Source organism: Rhinopithecus bieti, unplaced genomic scaffold (genome assembly GCF_001698545.2).
Source record: "Rhinopithecus bieti isolate Rb0 unplaced genomic scaffold, ASM169854v2 scaffold_15006, whole genome shotgun sequence".
NCBI lineage: Eukaryota > Metazoa > Chordata > Mammalia > Primates > Cercopithecidae > Rhinopithecus > Rhinopithecus bieti.
Genome location: NW_016808074.1, coordinates 378,254 through 396,265, shown reverse-complemented (window position 1 = coordinate 396,265; position 18,012 = coordinate 378,254). Strand labels below are relative to the sequence as shown.

Below are 18,012 nucleotides of genomic sequence, written 5' to 3'. Positions count from 1 at the left end.
AAAAAAAAAAAAAAAAAAAAAATTCTTGCTGGTTACAGAAAGACTTACCCTACCAGAGGTAGCTAATTTCTAAAAATAGTAAACTATCTTGGGAGCAAGGCAAGCCAACCGCCCTCTTTATCTAACTCTTACTCACCAAACCAATACTTTCCCTGCACTAAATCATCCCAGCGTTACTGCCAGTGAGTTTGCAGCAGTCCACAGCAATTTTGGTCCTTGCCTCCTCAGAAGAAAATTCAGCCAAGGAGGCAGAGGTTGGTTTAAGGCAGAAGAAGAGACCAAGGCAAGTTTTTTTTAGCAGGAGTGAGAATTTATTAAAGTGTTTTAGAGTAGGAGTGAAAGTAATCAAAGTACACTGGAAAGAGGGCCAAGTGGATTACTCAAGAGGTCAAGGGCCCCACTTGATCCTTGGCTTGGGACTTTATACATTTGCTCATTTCCCAGGCTCTCTATTCTCCTCCCTCGGGTAGGCTGTTGCTTGACTACTGCATGCACAGTGGTCTGCCAGCACTTGGGAGGGGCCGCATGCAGTAAACATGACTGTTTACTGAAGTCATACATATACTCATTTGGGGTGATTTTCCCTTATGAGTCAAGCACCCCCAGAGGAAGGTCAAATACCAGACAAATTTTACCATCTTGCCCCATTTTGTGCATGCTTGAAACCTTGTCAGGGATTGCGGTTCACTGGCTCCAGGTGTTTTCTATCTGTTGGAAAACTCTTTTCCCTCCTGGTACCAATCATGGCCGCTTACCATCTCGGATAGTTTTATGCTCTCCTGTACGTCACCCAATGAGAGCTGGACATCTCAGGGCTCCCTCTCTCATTCTGTTTATTATCTCAGAGGAAAAGATTTATGGATTGCCCATCCTTAATGCCAAAATTGCTTGACATTCCTGGGGTCCCTCTCTCCTGCCCTACTCGTATCTACCTACTCTAACACCAGGGTCAGGGTATGAGGCCACTAGAGACCACCCCTGTAAATCAAAGCCAACCAGAATTATTCAGACTAGCCAGTACTCAGCTGTTTGCTCTGATCTGCCTTCCCTTTCCCATGGAAAACACGATAAAGGATCTGGCCTAGGTGCTCCCCTAGCTCTTGCTTCTTCCTTTAGACTAAAACCTGTTCTTCCTGTGGCCCTGCATGGTGTACTGTACTTCTCATTTCTAGGGGAATTCTGAGTAACATTAACCTTTTATTTCAGTGGCATTGAGCTCTCCATGTCCTTTTCCAATAAAGACCCATCCACAAATCAGCCTCTCTTGGCTATGTAATATTACATATCATTCCAGCACTTCTCAGTGCCTTCACCTCTTTTCTCCATTATGCCTGCCACATTATAACACTCCATATACTTTAGCATATTTTTCATATTTCCTCCTCTGTCTTTCCTGAGTACAGTGTAAGCTACTGGGGTCTGAATCTTGTTTTGTAAATGTCCCATGCAGTTAAGATAGTGTCTGAAATACAGTAGGTGTTCCTTGAACATTTTTTAGAACTATGAATAAGCATAATACTACAGCATCCCTGTTCACATAACATTCTAGCAGCACTTTCTAAATGTTTTCTTTACTTCTCCCTCCAGGTATTACTGAGTGTTTTCAAGAATGAAAAGAGGCCTGGCACGGTGGCTCACATCTGTAATCCCAACTTTTTGGGAGGTTGAGGTGGGAGGATCCCTTGAGCCTAAGAGTTTGAGGCTGCAGCAAGCCATGATCATGCCACTACACTCCAGCCTGTGCAACACAGCGAGATCCTGTCTCCAAAATTAAATAAATAAAAAATATTACATTTTGGAGACTAAACCCTGCTTGTGATCATAGTTCTAGCACAGCTGTGTGCTCAGCTTCATTTGCTCACTTCTCGGAATTCAATATCTCCTGCTCAAATTTTGCTGTCATCTTAACCGTTTTCACCTATGACAGATATGTGTCTCCAGGTCCATTTCTTCATGTATCTATGAATAACTACAGAATTATTAACTTTGAGTAATTTGGCCAGGCGCGGTGGCTAACGCCTGTAATCCCAGCACTTTGGGAGGCTGAGGCGGGTGGATCACGAGGTCAGGAGATCGAGACCATCCTGGCTAACATGGTGAAACCCCCGTCTTTACTAAAAAGACAAAAAAGCCAGGCGTGATGGCGGGCACCTGTAGTCCCAGCTACTCGGGAAGCTGAGGCAGGAGAATGGCGTGAACCCGGGAGGCGAAGCTTGCAGTGAGCCGAGATCGTGCCCTGCACTCCATCCTGGGTGACACAGCGAGACTCTGTCTCAAAGAAAAAACAAAAAAACTGAGTAATTTAAACAATTCACAAATGTTTTTGTCTTTCTTTCCCCATACATTCCCCCTTCTTTCATTTTTTTAAACCATAAGTAAATCTCAATTCTCAATTCAGACACTGTCCACGTAATTGCAGGTGAAATGAGAATCACCTCCCAGCCAAGAAATGTGATCCCACTTTTCCAAATCTTTGTTTCTGGGTTCAGACAACACCTTTTCAACCCCTGTCTTGGCACATAAAAACATTTATAATGCTTCTTCTTTTCAGATAAGAAACATTCCCAAAAGGAAATAGATATATCTCAATTTTTGGGCTAGGAACTCTCATTTGGATAAAAGAGTATTGCTCCTTTGGTTGGACCTTAGTGACCATACAGGCAGGAAAGGTGCCTTCCTTGACCACCTTCTTTTGCCTGTCTTCCTCCTCATGGTTCTCTCAGGTATTTCTTTTCTGAGGAAACCAGAGGAAGAGCTCTATATTAGTCCACTTGCCTCAGGGAGCTCCAGCATCCCTCCATAGCCACTGTCTGGAGACCATTCTTCCACTCCATGGCCCTGCCTGGGGACAATTCTCTGTTAACCCTGACCCAACTGAGGCTCACAAAACTGACTCAAAGCTTCCCTCTACAGTACAACATATTTTTTAAATGAAGGAAATTTGAGTGAACCATGAGTGGACTCAGAGTGACATTGGATGTTGTGTGTCCATTTGGTGGTGTGACTTCGGGGAACATATGTAAGACTATATCCCAATATTTCGGAGATCCCTGCAGGCTTCACTACACAAGACCTGGTTGAGGGTCCTTTAAGAGGAGCGAAGCCACGCCCTGCCCTCAGAGTCTCAAGGCATAATTTCTCAGCGCCCCTCGCAGTACCATTTGGTCTTTGCCCAGCGTGCAGGCGAGTTGCCACGGCCAAGTGCACATGAGAACTACATTGCCCAGAAACGTCTGCGCCGCGCCTCGGCGGCACTCTTAGGGGCGTTTCCCTGCGGACGGAAGCTCTCTGGGCGTGACTTCCGGCATCTTCCTCGCGGCGGACATCTTGTCGGCTCTTAAGTGGAACCATCGGAGCAAAAGCTTGGGGTGGCTGGGCAGTTCCGACGTGACGGAAGCGGGAGGGTGCGGGAAGAGTCATTGTTCCTCCTGCAGAGTGGCTCGCCAGCGAAGACCCTGCTTCCACCCCCGGGGACGAACGACCACGGTGCCAGGGTCCCGCGACCTGGGACCCGCCTCGCGGCTCTGTGAGGTCTATGAACTATGATGGCGGCGGCCGCGGTGTTGAGCCGGGCGCAGGTGGGTGCTGCGTTCCGCAGACTTTCGCCCGCCCGTAATCCTGAAGTTCCGAACGAGGAGCGCCTGTCTGAGTCCGTGCTGCGCAGGCCCCAGTGTCCAGAGCAGCGGGGCGCTGGTGGGTGGGACCTCGTTCCTAAATCTGGCATGTAAGGTGGGGGCGAGTGTGACGGGCAGAGGGGCAGCCTGAGCACAGGCTTGGAGCTGGACTGAGCCCGTAGCAGTCGGGAGCGTGTGTGAGCGGTAGTCACGCCTGCAGTGTCGCGGGGAGAAGTTGCACCTTCATTGCGAGGACGATAGGAGCCATGGCGGGTTTTGAAGGGTGGAGGGAAGGGATTTGATAAAGGATTTTTAAAGTATTCCAATGTTTGCTGAGGAGGAAACAGACTAAAGTGAGGTAGAAATGATGAAGATGGTGGCAGAGCAGGGAGACCTTTGAGGAGGTCCCTGCAACAATCTCCAGAAGTGTTGCCGTGGTGGCTAGGCCAGAGCAGTGGCAGGAGGGATTTGGGTGAGGAAGTCGTGAGATTCTGGATAGATTTTTAAAGATGGAATCAACGGGGTTTTCTGCTGCATCAGATGTGGTCGTAAGTGAATGTGGGGAGGGGAGGGCTATCCAGGGGTTTTTTTGGTCTGTTTTCCTTCCTGAACATGTGAAAGAATGGAAATTGGTAAGTCACAGCAGGGAGCACCTTTCAGGGGGATCAGGAATTGGGTTTTGTACTTGGTGAATCTAAGGTGTTCTGCTTTGGAGGTTCACATGGGTTCCTGAACATGCAGGTCTGGAGTTCTGGAGAGGGAGTTGTGCTAGAGACTTTCAATGCGTGAGGCATAAGGGTAAAGCCTGTAGTGGATCAGATTTAGAGGGTGGAATATTAAGGATATTATCTTATGTGGCCTCTGAAGTGAGAGGTGGGGTTAGGGTGGAAGACCAGGGATGAAGGGGTAGACACTTAAGATTCCTTCCAGAAAGGAGGGGTCCTGGCATGTGAAAAGATTGTAGATGGTGGTGTTGGAAGTAAATGCTCCATGCTGCAAAGTGAAACCAGCACTCAGGCAAAAGTTTTCTCAGCAAGGCAATTTACTTCTGTGCAAGTGTGCTGCCTGCGTTAATCACGATCACAAGAGCACACTGAACAAAGGAGGGAAGGGGATTTTATCTCTAACCCGTAGTCCCTACCTTCCTCTGTGTCACTCCCCTAGGGGCTGGGGTCGAACCGCACAATCTAAGCTGACCCAATTGGGTATATTTTCCCAAATAAGAAAGAGGGAAGGGGAAGGTGAGTTACAGTGGTGGGACATGTGGGTTGTGTGGGACGTGTGGTTTTAAGGTGGGGGGAATGGGTGTATAGTGAATAAGGGAACAGATGTGAATTAATGATTAGTGCTGACGGGAAGGTTGTTTACAGTAACTAGGAGAAGGAGGCATGGAGAACAAGAAAATTAGGTTTGAGAACAAAGAACAAGGAAGTTAACAGTAAACCTTTGAAGAGCAATTTTATTATATCTTATAGTGCCAGCAAGAGGAGAGGGCTGTAGAGCATATGTAGCCTGGCCTGCACTGGAGACCAAGGTGAGGGATGCAGTAGATTTGCCACCCTACAGGCTTAGCATGCCTTCATGGGCGCTGCCTGTGGAGCAGTTCCATCCCCAACCAGTGCACTGGTGCCTCAGTTACCCAAACCCTCAGGTAAGCAGAATTGATGAACATCTCTAATGAAGGATCACTGCAGCTCCCCTTCAGAGGAATGTGTATCAGGTAGGCTGGTTTAGTGCAAGGGCTAGTGTACACCTTGCAAGTCCATGGAAGTAGGGAACTAAAAAATGTATATACAAAGTAAGGTAAATTTATACTAGCACTTAATGATTGGTCAAAATATTAATTTGCCTTGAACTATTTTATTACAATGGAAAATCTTACCAAATTTTCTTAAAAACTTTTAAAGCAAGCAAAACAGACCTAATTTTTTAAAAACTCATCAGTTCATTTGCATGTATAGTAGTAGCTGTTTTAAAGGCACTTGAGATGTACAGACAATCCTGATACAAACAATAGCCCTATGAGGTAGGTGCCGTTTTTATCCCCACTTTTAAGATGAGGACACTCAGACACTGGTCTTTGTTTATATTCACACAGCTGGTAGGAGCCAGCACTGAGATCTGAGTATCTGAAGTTAGAGAGGTAACCCAAAATCATTCCTGCCAAAGGGCAGGGTAGACAGAGCTTAGGGAAACAGTTCAGTCCATGAGATCCCACTGTGGGAACCTGCCACTCCCAGCTTCCCTCTTCTTGTGAGGTTGCCATGGTGGCAGAAACTTGTGATTCCTACCTAGATGAGTGCAGATTGTCTCACGCCCTCACTTAGCCCAACACACCCCCATTATCACACCCCCATTATCTCAGGAACTCAGTATGAAGAATGATAGTGTTCTGGAACTCTTCAGTGTCCCTTCTGCCTACTGTTTGAGGAGGTCCTGCAGTCACCCAAAGCTCTGTGTTGTAAATTCTGTTTTGGAGTTATGTGGAGTTTCCATTTCTGGCAAGCAATGGGATGAAGTGTGGAACATTATCTCAGGCACAGGAACCAGCATGTGCATATACTTCACTTGAGGCTAAACTAGGAGTGTTTGGGGAACCTCAGGTCTCCATTATGTCTAGTGGGATCAGACAGCAGGGACAGGATTCCGCCCAGAAATGGCAGCCTGAGGATCTGGGTTTCTTTGCTGAGAGAATTGGGAGCCACTGCAGGTTTGGAGCTAGGAGGGAGTGATCTGACTTTGGTCTTAACCAACTTTCTCTTGACTGTACAGTGAAGAAAAGACTGTGGGAGTGAGGATGAAGGAAGGAATACCACTGAGGAGTTTATTTATTTATTTATTTATTTTGAGACGGAGTCTCTCTCTGTCGCCCAGGCTGGAGTGCAGTGGCCGGATCTCAGCTCACTGCAAGCTCCGCCTCCCGGGTTTACGCCATTCTCCTGCCTCAGCCTCCCAAGTAGCTGGGACTACAGGCGCCCGCCACCTCGCCCAGCTAGTTTTTTGTATTTTTTTAGTAGAGACGGGGTTTCACCATGTTCGCCAGGATGGTCTCGATCTCCTGACCTTGTGATCCGCCCGTCTCGGCCTCCCAAAGTGCTGGGATTACAGGCTTGAGCCACCGCGCCCGGCCTACCACTGAGGAGTTTAATGCAACAGTTCAGGTTGGACCACAGTGGTGGCTGTAGAGGTTGGAGATGTGGATGGATTCTGAATCATTTTTCTTGAAGTGGGACCAACCAGATTTTCTGATGTGGAGGATGAGAAAGAAAAGGGGAGGGGTGAAGGATGACCCTGGATGTTTTCGTCTGAGAAGATATAAATATGCCATCAACTGAGGTAACAAAGTTGGGGGTAGGAGTACCTTTCAGAGGTAATATCAGTCGTGCAGTTTGGCTGTGTGGAATCTACCATGTTCCAAAGACACTTGCGTGGAGATGTCAAGTAGACAGCTGGACACAGAGATCTGAAGTTCAGAGAAGGGATTCAGGTTGGAGCTATCCACAGGGTGGCTGCCCAGCATGTGGATCAGGATTGAGGCTTGCTTCCAATTTAGAGAATCTTTAGGTCATGGTGACAGTGCCATCAGCGCACTGTAAGGGCAGGCACAGCAGGGTGGAAGTAGGGGCCATCTTAGAGGATAGAAGAGGGAAGGAAGTGTCCTTGGGAGGAAGGAGAATAATAGGGTCCCAGGCCAGGTGGCAAAGTGTTCCAGAGAGAGAGTGGATGTGAGGTGAATTACTGTAGTAATAGAAGGGAGGTGACAGTGAGGCCAAAGCTGTGCTTATTCAGCTCTTTATGTGCTCCTCAGGCTTCCATGGTGACCTTTGGTGGGACCTGGAGTTTCAGTCAAGCTAGTGAATTAGCCCAGAGACAGATTGGGACAGTAGGCAGAATCACTGCGCTTGGGGTAGGTGCCCAGTGAGTGTGGGTTTTGAATGAGTTAAATGTTGAGAAGAAGCCTGTGACTGACCTCAGTAGTACAATGGCAAAGCAGAAAAGGGCTGAGTTTATCTGAGATCTGCACATGGTTCTGCATTGCTAATTGACCTGTGAAATAGAGCCAGGAGGGGGGGATTTAATAACTGGATTCAGGGCAAACCATGGCAGTGTGTCCATTGATCAGGACCAGATGTTATCCTGGATGCTTTATCCAAGCATTCTCTGGATGCTGTGTGCAGATTTGCATGTGGGGAAGCCGTGGAGGTACCTATGTTGTGGGTGTCCATAGATGTAAAGGAGGTATGGCCAAAAGGGTGATGTACACATGGAGATGGAGTGTGAATTCATGAGCCCAGAGCTCTGGTACCAAGGGTTTCTGAGACAGTGCTGAGCTCAGTCACACCAGGGCCTGTTATCTCATTTGAGTTAGATGTGACAAGGAGTCCCGGAGAGAGAGGCTGCCCTTAAGCTCAGTTGTCCATCTCACACAGGGCTGTGTGACCTTCACGGATTTATTTGTGTACTTAGGAGGAATGGGAGCTGCTGGATGAGGCTCAGAGACTCTTTTATTATGAAATAATGGTTTCTGTGCTTTGCATTTATAGTCTCCCTGGGTGAGGCCCCAGTATCCCGTTTCTCTGGGCTGGCCCCTACTCTTCCTTTTTGCCCTGGGGGTTGCTCTTTCCTTTCCATAGCTAGAGCATGGGCACTGCTGTCTTCTCTGATTCCCTCACATAGGTCCCCTGGGTGCCAAGGCTCAGCTAGATGCATTGCCTCCTCTCTTCCCTGTGTTCCTTAACTCCTGCTGCCCTGAAGCCTTGCCAGGAAGGGTTTGGGGGTCAGGAGTCCTAAGGTGACCCAGTGAATCCTGCTTGGCCTCTCCGCAGCCAGGTGACTGTCCACAATCATGACACCTCTGGACTCCAGGCTCTACCCGCTTCCTCTAATTGTAATTTCCTTGAGTCTGCCTGGGTCAAATCATGGTCACCACTTGTGGGCCCCTTGCATTGTTCCTGCCGGACAATTTTCTGAGGTTCATTTTGTAGTATTTGTTTTCTTGCAGTTTTGCATGGGTGGGCTACTCTGGGCTAGTGCTTTCACACTCAGTCTGTTTCATCTTTCCCCTATGCTTTGTATCTTCCAGATCCTTTGTGGTTGCTGAATTGTAACAAGAGAGAAAACCCTGGGTGCCTGAGAGGGCATGACTTTAGTCACAGCAGGAGGGGCTTGGACAGGCCCTGGTGAGTGGGAGCTGAGGGACGCCATAACCTCAGGGCTGGGTTCCTGTAGTTCCAGAAACCTATGTTGTGCCCATCACAAGTGCCAAGGCTAGAGGCCCTAACTTAGTTCTACCTTTTTATCCCCATTCTGTACACTCTTGTCATTTCTAATCTGACTTCTGACCCAGGGCTGTCTTCTCCCATTCTCTACCAGAAGGCCTCTTAGTAGAGCAATAGCTCTCTCTCTGCAGTGCTTTCCACTATTGGACTACACTTACACTGATGTGTCATAAGATGTGTGCATATCCTTAAATAGTCCCTGAACACGTTACTTGTTTTTAGTCACATTTTCCTGGGCCTGGACACACATTTTGGCATAGCACTCACCTGTCACCCACAGTCAGCCAAGGTCCTGCTAAAAGTCATTGCAGAGGATGAAGTTGGAGACCTTGTACTACACCCCATCCTCGTGTCTTTGTTTCTTGTGAGGCCATCTCTGTTCTGTGACTTTTAGATTCCAGTACTGTACAGCAGCCTTTTCTTCAACCTGATCCTAGCTCTGTTCCACCAGGAAACTTAGGTATTCAGTCCTGGGTACAACAGACACATGTTTGTGATGGAGTTGCCCCACCCACCAAAGTCAGCATGTACATCAATAGTATTTTTCTGCCTTCAGGTTGTTGGCATGGAGTGAAGGATGAAGAGTCATCTTCTGAACAGAGCATTTCTATAGCAGTGTCACATGTTAATACTTCCAAGGCAGGTTTGCCCACACAGACAGCTTACCCTTGTGACATATGTGCCCCCATCTTGAAAGATATTTTGCGCCTGGATGAACACCAGGGTACACACCATGGACTGAAACTTCACACATGTGGGGCATGCGGGAGACAATTCTGGTTCAGGGCAAACCTTCATCAACACCAGAAGTGTTACAGTATAGAGAAACCCTTAAGAAGGGATGAAGGTGAGGCCTCAATTGTGAAGAACTGCACAGTTAGCAAAGAACCTCACCCATCAGAGAAACCCTTTACATGTAAGGAGGAGCAGAAAAACTTCCAGGCTACTTTGGGTGGCTGCCAACAAAAGGCCATCCGCAGTAAGAGGAAGACACACAGGAGCACTGAGAGTGGGGATGCATTTCATGGTGAACAAATGCATTACAAGTGCAGTGAGTGTGGGAAAGCTTTCAGCCGCAAAGACACACTTGTCCAGCACCAGAGAATTCATAGTGGAGAGAAGCCTTACGAGTGCAGCGAGTGTGGGAAGGCCTTCAGCCGCAAAGCTACACTTGTCCAGCATCAGAGAATTCATACTGGAGAAAGGCCTTATGAATGCAGCGAATGTGGAAAAACCTTCAGTCGAAAAGACAACCTTACTCAGCACAAGAGAATCCACACTGGAGAAATGCCTTATAAGTGCAATGAATGTGGGAAATATTTTAGCCATCACTCCAATCTAATTGTACACCAGAGAGTTCACAATGGAGCAAGGCCTTATAAGTGCAGTGATTGTGGGAAAGTATTCAGACACAAATCTACACTTGTTCAGCATGAGAGTATTCACACTGGAGAAAATCCTTACGATTGCAGTGATTGTGGGAAATCCTTTGGCCACAAATACACCCTCATTAAACATCAGAGAATTCACACTGAGTCAAAGCCTTTTGAGTGCATTGAATGCGGGAAATTCTTTAGTCGAAGTTCTGACTTTATTGCACACCAGAGGGTTCACACTGGTGAAAGGCCTTTTGTGTGCAGTAAATGTGGGAAAGACTTTATCAGAACGTCCCACCTTGTTCGACACCAAAGAGTTCACACTGGAGAAAGGCCCTATGAGTGCAGTGAATGTGGGAAGGCCTACAGCTTAAGCTCCCACCTCAATCGGCACCAGAAAGTTCACACTGCAGGCAGGCTTTAGGAGTGCTTTGAATACAACAGGACTCATCAATCAGATGTTGAATTTCATATATCTGAACATTGATACCAAGGAGATTCCTTATGGTGCCAGGTATGTAGGAAGCTTCGAGGGATATGTTGCACTTTCTGACTTGCTCAGGTTTTTTGCCAGAGTTTTGTCGCTGTCAATGCCTGTGGCCAAAACCATCTTAACTCTACCAGCTTAGATACCCCAGCATTGGGGAACGCAGGGTTTTGTATTTTCCAGTCCCTGGAGAAAATCATGAGATGCCTGAGTTCATTGGGGGTCCTCATTCCGTTCTGTATGACAGATACAGGTATGGACATGACCCATCTTTAGCCACGAGGGTCTGCGCTGTATCTGCTGGTGTCTTATACAGAAGGTCTACTTTCTTCGTGGATATTCTTGGTCTCACATACTTGTAATGAGTTTTTCCAGCCTCCAAGTCACCTGGCCTGGGAAAGTACTTGCCTCGTGTTGCTCTGGTTTGTGATAATAAAGGCTTTACAGTTTAAGCCACTTTTAATCTTGGGGGTTCTTCTTACTGTCTGGAGTGGATTGAAAACAGACTCTGCCAAACTGAAGACAGCCTTTGTGGGGCACCTCCAACTTTGCCTCAGATGGGACAGTGGGTTGAGGGAGAACAGTTCTTAGTTCAGTTTTGATGTTAACTTCCATAGCTGACAAAGCTTGTTAAGTAAGAATTCAGATCTTGTGTAGACCTGATTTGTCTGGATTATTTGAGAGCCCATATTTCACCTTGAGGAGGGTGCCGCTGCTGTGACAGCCTGCAGTGTTTTGAAACAGCATGGACTGAGTGTCTTGTTTCCAGCATATGTCCCATGTTCCCCAACACTGTTGAGGGAAAGCTTTTCCTCAGGACCTGCCGAGTGGCCATATTCCCTGAAGGCCTGAATCTGGTACACAGGCCACTGTTGGTAAGATCTAAAACATCCAGTAGGGAAACAAAATTGATAAATATTGGGTGTGGATAATTGGGATTGGGGAGATTGCGGCGAACTAGAGGGGAAGTACCCATTATAAAAACACATCCACAGACAGTCCAGGCACTGAGGCTGAATGGGATCAGGTATCCAGAAATCTCAGGATATCCAGGGCCGTGTTACTCTTAGGTCAAGATCACTGGTGCAGCAATGAATGTAATTTTCCTAGATTCCTCTGCCTCCCTGGGCTCTTTACCTAATGTCTTTGCTGCACAGGCAGTAACCCTCGAAGTAAAGAGGTGTGGTGGTCCAAAGAAGTAGCTTTTGTGACCAGCTGGAGTGTCTGGTGACTCTGTTGGCAATGGTCCTCATTGTTTGCCAGTTTTTCTTACTACTGAGGAAGAGATTGTCTTCCCAAGGTATTTGGAGTGATAAGAGTCACCATAGTGATGTAGAGTCACTCTTGATGTCCAGTTGTCCAGTTTCCAGTAGAAGTGGGAGACCCAGATTTTTTAAAGGGATAACTTTTTATGGGTTCACTGAGGTGTAATCAACATGCAATATATTTCAGATATTTAAAGTGTACCAGTAAGTCTTGATACACACACACACTCTTGAAACTATCACCCTATCAGTGGTGTTGGACAGATCTGTCACCCCCAAAGTTAACCTCAGGCCCTTAACCTTTATCTCAGTGCTCTCCTTCCCCCAAAATCTCTAGGCAACCATTGAGTAGTTTTCACTATAGGTAAATTTGTCTTTTCTAGAATTTTATGTAAGTCTGTCTATAAAGTGTTAATTTTGTTTGTTGTCTTCATGCAACAGAATTTGAAATTTGTCCATGGTATGGATGAATAGCCCATTTTAAAATTACTGAGTCATATTCTGTATGGATATACCACAGTTTATCCATTTATCTTGATTGGTGTCTGCACTCCACACCCCATTTTAAATACTAAAAAGCTGCTGCAAATATTGATGCATGAGTCTTTATATGGACACTTAGCTGAGAACATTTTTAAGCAGAGGTTTTGAAGGTGTGGCCATGTTTCTTACTGATTATAGTAAAATATATTGGAAAAGAGATACATACAGGGAAGAACTGCGAAACAGAAAAGACCCAAGATTTGATGATTTGGGAAATTCTCAGCTCATCTGAATTGGAAAAAAAAAAATTGAAATTAAGAGATTCATTGTCAGGAAAGCATGTTTTAGAGAGATAGGCAAGGATGTTTGCTATTACCGAGATCAAAACACACATTAGAACACTCATTTCTTTGAAGAGATTAAACATGACTTGTAGATCCCCTCAATACAAACAATTTGTAAGAAGTTTAAACTATTTATCAGTCATCTCAGCAAAAGCCAAAAGTATAGATAGGGGATTCCCTAGGGGGAATAATCTGCATAAACCTCTTTTCTAATGGTGTGAATTTCAGTGACATACAGGAGACTCACAAAATTCTTGAAAATTTTATACCAGTGAAAATGCTCACCTTGGGTCTAAAGGAACCTTGAAAGTATGAAGTTAAAGGGTGTAGGCATGTAAAGTGTGAAGTTAAAGGGTGTAATATTCTATACATGGGACTGGCTGCAGAAACAGGTGCGAGCCCTTGCTACCTTTCATGAGAAAGGAAGAATGACTCAGAGCAGAGGAGAGTCCAGTGGGCAGAGTCCTGAACTACATGATATTCCCATGTCTTGCCTCCCAGTGGCATTTGCCAAACTAGATTTCAAATTTTCTTGGGATTGGTGGTTCCATTTGTTTTCCCCCTTCCATTTCCTCCCTTTTTGAAACAATGCATATACATACAACTATTACCCTAGGTCTTTCCCACCCTTTTGTTTGGGAGCAGATAACTAGTTTTCTAGTTTTACGGATCCAGACGAGACAGGAATAGAACTGGGTGGTCACAGGAGGATGGAAAATCTCAACACCCTGGTTTTGGTGCGGCTGAAAAAAAAGAAAAAACCCAAACAACAGCTAAAACGGGAACTAGGCAAAGAAACTGTGGGATAATAGAAAACCCAAAACGGAAGAGGAAACTGCCAGAACCCCAGTCAGGGTGACATGTCCACGACTCTTCCAGTCAAACGCAAATAAGGGAGGAGGGGTGGTAATCGGGGGTCCCTGAAATTCCCTCCTTTCCCAGAATACCTAATGATTACCCCGATTAGAGGAACACCCATACAAGTAGAAACCCAAACTTCGTTTTGCATGACTTGCTCTCAGGAGCACTCCCACACTTCTCTCTCGTGTGTACTTTTGATTCACAATAAAAGCTCCTTGCCTTTGCTTCATTGTGACTCGTCACTGAATTCTTCAATGGTGTTAAGAACCTGGATGCTGGCTGGGTCTGGGGTCTCACCAACAATGTCCAGTGAGCCCCCCAACAACACAGGAATTGTGCCCCAAGATGAGATTATACCTAGAGCCCCATCCGTACCGGACTTAGACAATTTAGATGAGATTGGAGACTTTAGCTAAGTGTGGAGGCGCACACCTGTAATCCCAGTTACTCAGGAGGCTAAGGCAGGAGAATCGCTTGAATCCAGGAGGCAGAGGTGGCAGTGAGCCAAGATTGCGCTACTGCACTCTAGCCTGGGCAATAGAGGGAGACTGTCTCAAAAACTAACAATAAAAGATATCAAATTTTGGAGGGGAGATACTGGTGAACTGAAAACAGCACTTCTGGTATGTGGGATAACGTATTAATAGCCTTGATCATTTTGAATTTCATAATCAGAAATGGGATTTTGTTTTTTTTTTGTTTTTGTTTTTGCTTCCGAGACAGAGTTTCACTCTTGTTGCCCAGGCTGGAGTGCCATGGCATGATCTCAGCTCACTGCAGCCTCCACTTCCCAGGTTCAAGCAATTCTTCTGCTTCAGCCTTCCGAGTCACTGGGATTCCACAGGCATGTGCCACCACACCCAGCTAATTTTGTATTTTTAGTAGAGAGGGTTTCTCCATGTTGGTCAGGCTGGTCTTGAACTTCCGACCTCAGGTGATCCGGCTGCCTCGACCTCCCCAAGTGGCAGAATTACAGGCATGAACCACCATGCCCGACCTTTTGGGATTGGTTTAAAGAGCTGTGGAAGACAATTAATTGAGCAATTACCACAAACAGATTAGCGACGGAGTTCCTAGTATATTTGAAAATGAATAAAATTGTTGCTGAGAAAATTAACAATAGTGATCTCAGTCCAAATTATAGAGTAAGTGATTCAGAGAGGATAATATGCCACATATGCATAGATTTGTTTAAAACAATAGTAAATTAGCGCTGTAAAAATTGAAAAAAATGCTATTAGAACAACAACAAACAGGTTGATGAAGCACAATAAGAGACTAATGAAAAGGAAATAATATCAAAATGTATAAAATTTAAGTCATATACAAGCATACCAAATTAATGTGAGATTAACAAAGATTATATTAATTGGAGAAAAAGACTAGGAGTCAGCAGATCCTAAAATTATGCTTAACACTAAGCCTCTTACAAACTTCAAGTTTTCAAAAAGGCTCAAGGTTTTCTGGTACAGAGGTACTGTGGGAGCACAGTTCAGATTTAACTTAAGAACATTACATTATTTAGGCCAGGCGCGGTGGCTTACGCCTGTAATCTCAGCACTTTAGGAGTCCGAGGCGGGCGGATCATGAGGTCAGGAGGTCGAGACCACCTTGGTTAACACAGTGAAACCCCGTCTCTACTAAAAACACAAAAAATTAGCCGGGCGTGGTGGTGGGCGCCTGTAGTCCCAGCTACTCGAAGGCTGAGGCAGGACAATGGTGTGAACCCGGGAGGCGGAGCTTGCAGTGAGCCAAGATCCCGCCACTGCACTCCAGCCTGGGTGTCAGAGCAAGACTCTGTCTCAAGAAAAGAAAAGAAAAAGAAAATTACAGTCTTTAGGAAACTAGATATTCATCAGAGAATGTATGTGACCACAGTAAATTTTGCCAGAATAAGCCATCTTACGATGTCTAGATGACATACTAAATACTTATACTGATTCAGAATTACCTGAGCTACTTCAACATAGGACATAGCAAAATACTGATAATTACATTACTATATACTTATAAAAGATACTTTCAGCCAGTCGCAGTGACTCACACCTATAATCCCAGCCCTTCAGAAGGCCAAGGCAGGCGGATCATCTGAGGACAGGAGTTCCAGACCAGCCTGGCCAACATGGCAAAACCCCGTCTCTACTAAAAATACTAACACTAGGCAGGCGAATCGCTTGAATCCGGGAGGCAGAGATTGCAGTGAGCAGAGATTGCGCCATTACACTCCAGCCTGGGCGACAAGAGCAAAACTCCATCAAAAACAAAACAAACAAACAAAAAAAACATGCTTTCAAATCTGCCTAACAATTATAGCCTCAGAGTCCTTATATTCAGGATTATCTATTTGTAACTTACAACTTTTTACATATATTTTTCTTAAACTAAACTAGAACGAATGTTTGGTCTTGCAGGTGTCTGAGAATCTTTAGTAAAATACCCCTACAGATTCTATTTTGAAATCATGGTTTCTAAAAAAGCAAAAATGTTTATTTCCTATTAATTGCTACAGAGATGCCAAATGTCCACTCAGTAGTTGTGAGTAAAACAATTTGTCTTATTGCTCTTCACTTCACAGGCAAGTAAACTCTTTGAGTGATGGTGTGAAGTTCAGAGTATTTGGTCAGGGATGAAATGGAGGCTAAGAAGAGAAAACATAGGTTATAAGAGAAAACATGGAATAGAGATTCTAGGGGCACTAAAGCAAATGCATGAGGTAGTCTATGCTTCTGGGTACCTCGTAGTATGTTCCTTCTGAGTATTTGTATTCCAAACCTCAAAATTACAATTTTTTATATAACATTTCTTACTGGATTCTCCAAGATATAGTCTACTTTTTGAAGAATATGACATTATGTAGAAATATCTGAACTCTGAGAATAAGGTTTGGGATTCCATGACCTCATCTCCTTGCTGGGAAATGATGGTAATTTTATTCTTCTGCCTGTAATTGCAGTGACAGTGTCTCCAAGAGGATTGGAGATAATCTCTAAAAAATATGTTTTTGAAGTTAGAAAATTATAGAAAATTATTAACATTAATTGCTGGAGTTATCCATTTAGAATGACATCATACCTAAAAGAGAAAATTATCTGTGAAATGAGAAAAAATAAAGGTCAATAGAGGAAACAGTTCTAAGACATGAAACATGTACGTTGAACCCTTGGCTATGCTAGAATCTTGGCTCCCATGAAATTCTTTTTTTTTTTTTTTTTTTTTGAGACGGAGTCTCGCTCTGTTGCCCAGGCTGGACTGCAATGGCGCAATCTCGGCTCACTGCAACCTCCGCCTCCCAGGTTCAAACAATTCTCCTGCCTCAGCCCCCCAAGTAGCTGGGATTACAGGCGTCTACCACCACGCCTGGCTAATTTTTGTATTTTTAATAGAGACAGAGTTTCGCCATGTTGGCCAGGCTGGTTTTGAACTGCTGACCTCAGGTGATCGACCCACCTCAGCCTCCCAAAGTGCTGGGATTACAGGTGTGAACCACCGCACCCGGCCTAAATTCTTATTTCTACAAAGTGTGACATTTTTTCATTCATATGAATGGTGATGAATAACAAACTTGGAAGGAAAGAGTAAAAAGACAGTAAGAGTACAAAGGTGGAAGAGTTGAGGGAAAGCACTACTCAACATCTTATCTGGTTCAGAGGCTCTTCTAGATTTGTATTTACAGCAGTGAACAACCTACAAAGAAATGTATTCTCAAGTAGTCTTTATTCAAATTGAGAGATGTGGTCTGGAAATAATAATGAAAATATTGGAAAACATACACTAAGTTATTAAGAGACAGATTCTATGGAAAATATCAGAATATCAGCACCAAGTAATAACCAACATGTGAAGTAGGTAGAATTTCTATAGGAAATAGGTCAGGGTTGTCCTTGTAGTAGAGATAATATTTGAGCATGTATTTAAGCAGAGCAGAGCAGAGAGTGATTTGTAAACACAGGGAAAATATGCTATGGAAAAGAAACAGTACAGTGTCCAAAAAGCAGGAGCTTGCCTGGAAGTGAAACAAATCATGTGGTCAAAGCACAATGCAAGAGTGACTGGTGATGGTTTTTATAGCATAAAAAATCTCCCCAATGTGCACAGTTGCCCGTATATCCATTCACATGTCATTATCTCAGACCTCCTTGTCAACTATCTTCTCAAACATATTCTTCCTTGCCCTTGATTACACTACCAGGTCATTGACTGCTATCCTGTGAAATACTTGTTATTTGGACACTTAATTCCTCCGCATAAAAGGGTTTACAAGGTATGCCACTTGTGGCTTCATCTACAGGGAAAATTTTGATCC

General features: G+C 44.9%; 2 protein-coding genes across 3 annotated transcripts in view; both read left to right on the top strand.

Annotated features, from left to right (window-relative positions):
* The window catches only part of ZNF530 (zinc finger protein 530), a 13,709-nt gene extending 11,902 nt beyond the window's left edge, over positions 1–1,807 (top strand). The window contains exon 4 of the transcript XR_001887911.1: positions 1,588–1,807. The gene's annotated coding sequence lies outside the window, so the exon portion shown is untranslated. The remainder of the gene's footprint in view (positions 1–1,587) is intronic.
* Positions 1,808–3,292: 1,485 nt separating this feature from the next.
* Positions 3,293–13,938, top strand: ZNF134 (zinc finger protein 134). 2 transcript variants are annotated; one of them, XM_017885436.1, is made up of 3 exons: positions 3,293–3,578; positions 8,698–8,794; positions 9,450–13,938. In XM_017885436.1, the coding sequence occupies exons 2-3, from the start codon at positions 8,755–8,757 to the stop codon at positions 10,691–10,693; spliced, it is 1,284 nt and encodes a 427-aa protein (XP_017740925.1). In that variant the 5' UTR covers positions 3,293–3,578; positions 8,698–8,754; the 3' UTR covers positions 10,694–13,938. The 2 variants fall into 2 exon arrangements, with proteins under 2 accessions (XP_017740925.1, XP_017740926.1); XM_017885437.1 differs by lacking the exon at positions 3,293–3,578 and adding an exon at positions 3,585–3,693.
* The last annotated feature ends 4,074 nt before the right edge of the window (positions 13,939–18,012 follow it).

Excerpts from the sequence above, each read along its gene's own strand:
- ZNF134 (XM_017885436.1), top strand. The coding sequence starts at position 8,755 with ATGACTTTAGTCACAGCAGGAGGGGCTTGGACAGGCCCTG. Across the intron at positions 8,795-9,449 it reads AGGGGCTTGGACAGGCCCTG|GTTGTTGGCATGGAGTGAAG; the intron begins GTGAGTGGGAGC and ends TTCTGCCTTCAG.